The following is an 8678-nucleotide window of genomic DNA, read 5'->3' as shown; positions in this document are numbered from 1 at the left end:
TCCTCTATAAATAAAACGGTGTGATTGATGTCAGATTCATTCCGTCAATAAACGTTTAATTTCATTAGAGCCAAATACCGCCGTGCAAAAAGGTGAGAGTAATCCTTAAGAGATGAAAGGAGTTGGATTGAAAGCTCGGTAGGTTACCAAACGTGATTCCGGTTTCTCGATTCAAACAGTGACGTGAGACGTGAAGGAGCTTGATTCAAAGCCAGGTAGGATTACTCGTCATGATTGTGTTAAACACCCCAAACAAGAGCATTTAAACTCCACCTGTAGATTCGTTTTATCCAGAACGTAGCTGAGCAGAGAACACGCAAATTACAACCCGTCCATGCAAAACTCTCATAGCTCCGCCCTGGCTCTCAAATATTCTTAACTAAACGGATAGACAACTTCTGCCTACAAGGGCGCTTCCATCAGTTAATCATTATGACTATCGTGCCTTTCCTTATTGAGATGAACACTTATCTATAGCATGAATGTCTTTGAAATGACAAACGTGTAAACTTTACATCGCTAACAGCAACGACAATTAACACTAATTCGAGCAGATAGGGAGACTAGCCCACTGCCTGGACTTCAGATCAGGATTGATTCTGCCCTTAACGGATCTTAGTCGCTTTAAACGTAACACTTAAAAAAAAAAAAAAAAAGAATAAGGTCTCTGAAAACGTGAGGTAGGACGCTTGATCATCCGGCCAAACTTCGAGATGCCTTGCAGTGTGATTCATTGTATTGTCTAAAGCATCCCGCCTCATTTGCTCTAGGACGAGAACTATTCTACTCTGTAGAAAAACTATTCCATTGTCACCGGATAAGCTCTGAGCGTACATGGTAATAATGCTAAAGGCTCCGGCACCACGTTCACTCTATTTGGCTACCCGTTGATGACATAACGCATTACTGCATGCAGGACATCATCCGTCTCTGTAGCCTCCCTGATCTGTTCTAATTTGTTAGGTGACGCTGGCCAACCTACTTGAACTGTGTCCACATAATCACTGATATCTTAGGCCAGCTGTACACTGCCCTCTGTGATAGCTAGAGGATTCCTGGATAGTGCATCTGCCACTATCTGTTCTTTACCTGGCACAAATTGAACAACAGGATTGAACCGCATCATTCACAGCAAAAGGCGCTGACAGCGCATCGGTGTTTCATGCAATGTTCTTGGTGCTCAGTAGAGGCACCAATGGCTTGTGGTCGGTCAGTAGAAGTAAACTGTGTAATCCCACCAGATACCTAGACCAGTTTTTCGCATGCCCATTACTGCGCGCAGGCATTCTTTCTCAATTTGAGCGTAATGCGCCTGCTTTTGCTTGCTAGCGCGTTGAGTGTTCTTTGAGCAGAATGCTACTGGTTTTAAGCCTTCTTTATCTTTCGTAGGAGTAGCGCCCCTATCCCGAAACTGCTAGCATCAGCACTTATGATCGCTTAGCTTTTTCGCATCATAGTAGGCTTAGTGGTTGGAAAAGCGCATAGTAGCGTGTTTGGTTTCTTGGAAGGCACTTTGCTGGACTTGGCTCCCATAACCACACTGTCAGACCTCAGCAGATCTGTCATGGGCTTCATAACAGAAGACAGGTTGTTTGCAAACTGCCCTGGTATTGGAACATTCCAATCAAGCTACGGAGTTCCCTGACATTGATGGTGGAGTCAGATCATCATTGCCGCGTACCTTCTCTGCGTCTGGCTTGATCCCTCAGCACCGATAGGTCACCAAAGTAAAACCAATTCTTTCATCTTAAACTGGCATTTCTGGAAGACCTGCTTCCTGAAGTCTCGTCAGAACTTCAGTTAGCCTCCTTTCATGCTCTTCCATGGATCGGCCATGAACCAGATATCATCCATTATAACCTCTACTCCCTCCAAGCCATGAATAACTCCGGTCATTTTCGCTGGAAGATCTCTGGCGCGAAGTAATACCAAAGCCGAACGCGACAGAATGCATACCTCCCAAACGGCGTCATTGAATGTTGTGAGCAGTTGGCTTTTTCATCCAAGGGATCTGCCAAAATCCACTTGCTGCATCCAGCTTGGTAAAGTAGTGGACTGAGCCAACTTAGGAGCGATGTCGCTTAGATTCGCGAGTGATGTGCTCTGCAAACAGCCCTATCACTTTTTTAGGTCAACACAAATCGCAGTTTACCATTTTTCTTCTGAACCGGAACCATAGCTGCACACCACATTCGGTGGCCCAGTGACAGGACGCGATCACTCCACTATCCTGCATTCTCCGTATTTCTGTTTTTTACCGCATCAATCAGGGAAACGAACTTTTCGTGCGGTGGTGACACACAGTGGTGTTACACCTGCTGTCAAACTGATCTTGACTGGTCCGGTCTTTAAGTGACCAATATCTGAGTTGAACTGACTCAAGATTTCATCTACATGGTAACTAGGCCATTTCTTTTGCGACTCCGAGCGGCTAGCAGGCTGACTGGTCCTGTGTCCATCTATCACGACTAACGCGAAAATGTATAGCCTTTCCCCTTTGAGTGATGACAGCTGTAAGTGCACCTAGCTAGAACCTTGAGCTGCCCCCAGGACTGTTGAGCTTGACCTTGTTGTGCATCAGGTGTGGGTGACTTTTCAAATGATCGCCAAGATGGTGTGTGAAATTACTGTTACGTCCGCTCCCAGTGTCTATTTAAATTTTACAGTTGAGCCGCATATGTTAGTGGTACATACCACGCTTCATCCTCCTCATGGCAATCAATTGTTCCAGGTAGAATGATTCCTCCCCTCGCGAACGTATCCTGAGATGTCACTGCGTCTGTTGCCCCATTTAAATTCCACCGTCGGTGTTTACCAGTGCGACACACTGAAGAGAAATTCCATGCTTATTGCATAGCCTACAGATCTGTCCACTAGCAGGGCATTTACACCCCGTGGGTGACAGTCATAACCACAACGATTGCATTTCTGTTTTGTTTTGTGGCTGCTGACATCTTTCTTCCACCTTGGTCTATGCTCCCCTTTGTTGAACTTTGCTCACTAACCTCCTGGTGGAAAGCTTGTTCGGGATAATCTGTAATTTTACCTGTTCATGCTGGCGTGCCACTGCTGAAGGCCTTATCTAGGTCAAATCTGACATCAGCTGGCAGTTTTTGCTTCACTCCTCGTCTAGGAGTCCCACGACAAACCTGTCACGTCACTTGGTCTTCTGGAGCCTTGTACTCGCAATTCTCCGCCATTGCTTGAAAGTCCTTAGAAATTCCTCAACTGTCTGCCTCCTACCTTGGACCTCTCTTGAAGAAAAGTGATCTCTCGTGTATTATATTTCTTTCGGGATGAAGTACTGTGTGAATTCTTGACAACTGTGTCGTAATCAGTGTCCTTTTCCTCCTCTCTAATTATGGCGCTAGGGTTTCTGGTCAGGCACATTCATCGAAACAAAATTTCACGTTTTGAATATTTTGTTGGCTCAATTGTTTACCTCCCATACAGTAGATAAGTGAGTCTCTTTGTACTTACTCCGTCTTCTTTGTAAAGTTTAGTGTCTTTCCGAAATCGTCCGAATTCCTCTATCCACTCACTCCATTCTTCAGCTTTGAACGTAAACTAGGCAAGGGGGTCATATCAGGCCATTTTCTTGACAATGACTTGTGATATTTTGGGGCCACCGATATCAAACTGTAGACTCGCCCTTTAGACACAAAGGTCCGCGTTATTCTGTCAAGTAGCACTGCAATGTGTACTTGTAGCAATGATTTTAGATTAACACCGTACTGTAGAGATTTCGGGGGTGTGTAACTCACATGAGCAGTAGACTAAATTAGGATGGATAGTTTGAACTCGCAGTATAGATAGAATAACCATATATATATAGACTAAGAACAGGATAAAATATAGCTCTAGTAACTATAGCCCGCGTACAGTCCCAGCCCTGCGGCAACTGTCTGCGGGCTATAGTTACTAGAGCTAGATAAAATATAGACCGCACATAAATATATCAACACCTGGGCGCAGCCATCTTGGATCATACATACGGATGGGGTCTAAGGAAAACAAGAAATGTTATACGCGAAAAGCAATAACGCAATATATAGAGTATAATAATCAACGCGGTTATGTACTATTAATCAGCATAATCTACGAGGAGATTTAAATAGAATGAATAGTCTAGGTTGTCGAAGAGAGGAATATTTACTTAGAAACGAATTGCGTCAGATGGTGCAATAATAATACCAGCCACGGAATCTGATTGGTGGGTAGTGTTTTGACGACGCGTACTAAACAATGGCACGTAGGGGGGGCATTGCCAGCTAGGTATATAAGGCGTGCCGAACTGCAGCACGAGAGCGTTATTTTTCAGGTTAGGTTTAGGTAGGAAGAAGAAGAGGAAGAAGGAGAAGAAGAAAGCATATTAGGTTTCGGGGAGAGAAGAGGGAATAGGAGCAAAGGTTTTCAGGTAGGTAGAACTACGGGTACAGGGAATAAAACGGGAAGGAAAGAAGCACGGGATTTCAGATAGGTAGAGCCAGGAGCGACTACGAGGGAGACACCCGTGGAGGCTATACCTAGGTCTACGCGAAGAAAGGACGAAAGGGAGAGGGAAAGACGAAGCCGGCGGACGCGTTAATTCTTTAATATTAGTCTAGTGGTTATAGTTAAACAACGTAACAGCGCTTCACGCTGCACGGATAATCGCAATATAACGGCGAACCAGATAACTTATAACGCAAGCTAAGTAGCGTAAGCTACATATACGAGATAGATACAGATCAGCGGCATATCCGAATGCAGGGGAATTATTTGTGAGCTAGTAAGAGGCAATAAAGCTATAACCGTACAGTTAACCGAATCTAACCTGTTCCACAGGGTACTACCTGTTATACGCTACGGCATCACCATCCTGCCTAACGGCAGGAGCGAATAATGAATCCACACAACTAAACGCGTTAACTATATAACGCCTGTCATACCGTAGTCGGCTACCCCTAGGGATCTTTCACTACAGGTAAAATGGGGGCTCAGTCTAGGGTTTACCTCTTGTTGCTTTCAGTCGTGTCACAGATAGACAAAAGCCTACCGACGCTTTTCATCGCAGAATGTGTCCTCGTGTATATGGAGACAAATCTTTCGGCGCAGCTGCTTCAGTGGATTAGCGATAACTTCAAGACTTCGTTTTTTATCAACTATGAACAGGTGAGTGGATACTAAACTCATGCTAAACAATGTCGTTGCAATACCACCGAAGTTTAACTGAACGTTAAGTACAATGAAAGTGTCAATGACACTGTAGCTCACCACAAAAAAGGACAGAAATGAGTGAGTGAGAAGAAGTCAGTTTTAATTGAGCAACCATCGACGTACATTATAGAAACGAAGAGTATATATATAAACTCCCATTATATACTCTTGATAATTATATGTGTAATTTTTTATGTGAAAAAAATAAAATTAATATTAAATATATACATTATAAATAATTTATAAACCCAAATATGAATCGCAATTTTGTGACGGTAGATGGCCGCTACAACCGCTTTGATGTTTCTTAGCATAAAAATCCATTATTACTCGACTGAATATAAGAATATAATAGTAATAGTATAAATCATAATATGTTCATAGCAGATTTGCATTAAAGATATGTCAAATCGAAATCTTTGTTAAAACGAACAGACGAGTGATTTGAACACCACAGACTTGGTTTGTTATCTGCGTGTCTATATAATATGCTAATATATTTGCCAAACCCTACCTAATTGCCATAATTTTTTTTAAATATCAAAACCCTAGCCTTTATTCTCACTCACATACCAAAAATGAAGCAAAGCGTTGAACGCTGAACTGAACTATAAATGGCAATTCCCATTTTTGGCCAAAAAAATGCCGGCTGGCTTCGAAAGCTTACGTCGACTGGCGTGCTCAAATAGGAGGTATTAATGAGCATAGCACGTAAAACTATACCAATTTCAAAACATGTGGGTCAAACGGTTCCTGCATGTTATAACTTGACCGTAGCCAAAGTGGACGGACGCGTGACGGACGGACGCTACGACAACCCATGGCAACTAAGCTCGGCTTGCGATGTCAAGAGTGAGCTAAAAATTGAAACGATTGGCCAGCCTTATATAGACCTATATATACCCAAGGTTATATGCAGCAGCTGCAAGTGGCAGATCTATGTGAATTTTCAACTGAAACCTAGTGAGTTAATGTTGCAATGTCTGCCGAGTAAGAAATGTCTGTGAGTTGTGTGTGCGTGTCGTCGTGTCGTGTGTGTGTGTGTGTGTGTGTGTGTGTGTGTGTGTGTGTGTGTGTGTGTGTGTGTGTGTGTGTGTGTGTGTGTGTGCGTGTCTCTGTGTGTGTGTGTGTGTGTGTGTGTGTGTGTGTGTGCATGTGTGCGTGAGTGGGTGTGTATGTGCGCATGTGCGCATGTGCGTGTGAGCTGTGAGGGGTAAATGTAACTAGAGTTCTCCAGCAAGTGTGAACACTGACGAACAGCAAATGATATTTTCCGATAAGGCTGCCGGTTATGTTTAACAGGTAAACATGGAGGACACGTTTGGTACCGTGATGTTAAGAAACCTCATGGGAAGAGGCTGCGAACTTCTAGGAGTAGATGCGTGTAGGTCTCTCGAAACTCAGAAACAAAGGTAATGTGGTGAAAATTGATCGACCCCCGTCAATATGCTAGGTTATTTCTTTATATTCACTTAACCTCGCACCATTATATTTTATATACATCAAGAGTACATAATAGAGAATTAGAGTATGACACCGTTTTAACAGCGTTTTGCATAGTTTTCAACTTGTAAATATTCTATCAATATATGTGAATAAAAATATTCAAACTGTACCTTGTTTTCGTTTATGATTCTCCCTTAATCATATGACACCACCAATTTACCTGAAAATCGTATGTGTTCTTCAAAAAAGTTCTTTGAATACGACACGGTTTCACACAGTTTTCCCAAACGTTCGCATGTATTCGGCTCATGTTGATATGCGGCGGCAGCACCAGGTTGTAACTACGGGACGCTGGGGGCTGTTGTGGATATTAGGTAAGCACAGTAACAGCACTTCTTTCCCTTCCTTATCATCAGGAACGCAATGGCAACACAGCTAAAATCAGCTGCTAGCTCGCCGTGAGCACACATTTATTTTTAGCACGCTGGAAACGCTACACACTGAATACTAATCCCATGATGCCTAATAATCCCCAACAGCCCCCAGCGTTCCGTCATAGACAATAGAACACTAATCCCATAATAAACTTGCGCCGAACACATGCGCTCATTTGGGAAAACTTTTTGAAGAACACATACGATTTTCAGGTAAATTGGTCATATGATCATAGACGAAAACAAGGTAAAGTTTGAATATATTTATTCACATATTGATAGAATATTTACAAGTTGAAAACTATGCAAAACGCTGTTAAAACTGTGTCATACCACAGGCCCTTGGAGGCTCAAGTTTCGAAAAAGTATAAGTCTATATTAAGAGCGAAGCGAATTCTCTGCTTCGCTCTTAATATAGACTTATACTTTTTCGAAACTTGAGCCTCCAAGGGCCTGTGGTCATACTCTTCTCTATTATGTACTCTTGATATACATATATAATGCGAGCATGGTTGCAATATCAAAAATCCATTTGATGTTTAAGCATCAAAAATCATTTTTCCATAAACAAGATATGAGTCAAAAGTTGAGCATTCTAAAACTTCATTCTGAAACAGGTGTGGAGTATAAATACACACTAAATGATGGGACAAAGCGACTGAATGCTTACTCCAGCGATAACAACAAGCAAGTACAAAATAGAAAATAGACCCTACTATATATACTCATTTGTTAGTTTTATGACTAACGGAGATGATTTAAACACATCCTGCAATGTTGTGTTGTATAAACTTTGACTAGCATGATTTCTTTTTCCTCAATCACAGGTTCCTATTAACTGGATGGAATGGTGACGAATCATTGGAAATGATGCAGGTTTATAAAAGGCTACCACAGGCAGATATACAGAGAATTCAGAAACTCGAGTTCATGGACGATGTCGAGGTGATCAGCCAATTGTTCCAGCATTACGCCATTACGTGACGGTGGGCATTCAAAGATGCAGCTAATATTGGTCTTCAAGGAATTGCTGCATGTCTAGTTATATTGCATTACACGTGGCTTACAATGAAATGCATTCAATATTATACAAAAGGAACCAACATGTTAAAAAATGGCATAACAAATTCATATATGGTCTGAAAGCACATAAGTACACATTTAATGACTCTAGTCAGATTTCGAATAGTCGTGGAGTAAATTACAAATTTTTTTTCCCGGCATGATGTATATTACAATGGTTTTACGCACTCACATATAAACGTCTCCAGTCTTCCATGCTTCCATTGCTTTAGTCTATCTGCGTTTAACTGTGCGATGTAATCTGCTTATCATGGCTTATTCTTGGAGATTCCTATATGTAATTATTGTAAATATATGCATCCTATATACACGAAAATTCTCCTACTTTCTACATACTGTTTTTATGCATACTTTGATTCTATACATAGCTTATGCATCTATATAATCAACAGTTTGCTATAATAACTTTTTATTGACAAATTTTGAATGTAACCTCTTGAAATTTATATTTTTATCGCTGACATCATTTATAAGTTCATGTAAAACTAGAAAGGGCAGTTGTCGCCAACTACATGT

General features: G+C 41.7%; 1 protein-coding gene across 1 annotated transcript in view; it reads left to right on the top strand.

Moving 5' to 3' along the window:
• LOC106809361 (leucine carboxyl methyltransferase 1-like) overlaps positions 1–8478 on the top strand; it is a 25525-nt gene extending 17047 nt beyond the window's left edge. The window contains exons 2-4 of the mRNA XM_014812426.1: positions 5012–5154; positions 6502–6611; positions 7907–8478. Of these exons, the coding sequence (XP_014667912.1) occupies positions 5074–5154; positions 6502–6611; positions 7907–8063 (348 nt within the window). The 5' untranslated portion in view covers positions 5012–5073 and the 3' untranslated portion in view covers positions 8064–8478. The remainder of the gene's footprint in view (positions 1–5011; positions 5155–6501; positions 6612–7906) is intronic.
• Positions 8479–8678: the final 200 nt, after the last annotated feature.

The sequence above is a fragment of the Priapulus caudatus genome, unplaced genomic scaffold, assembly GCF_000485595.1.
Source record: "Priapulus caudatus unplaced genomic scaffold, Priapulus_caudatus-5.0.1 Scaffold348, whole genome shotgun sequence".
NCBI classification, from domain to species: domain Eukaryota; kingdom Metazoa; phylum Priapulida; class Priapulimorpha; order Priapulimorphida; family Priapulidae; genus Priapulus; species Priapulus caudatus.
This window is presented reverse-complemented; position numbering and strand designations above follow the sequence as displayed.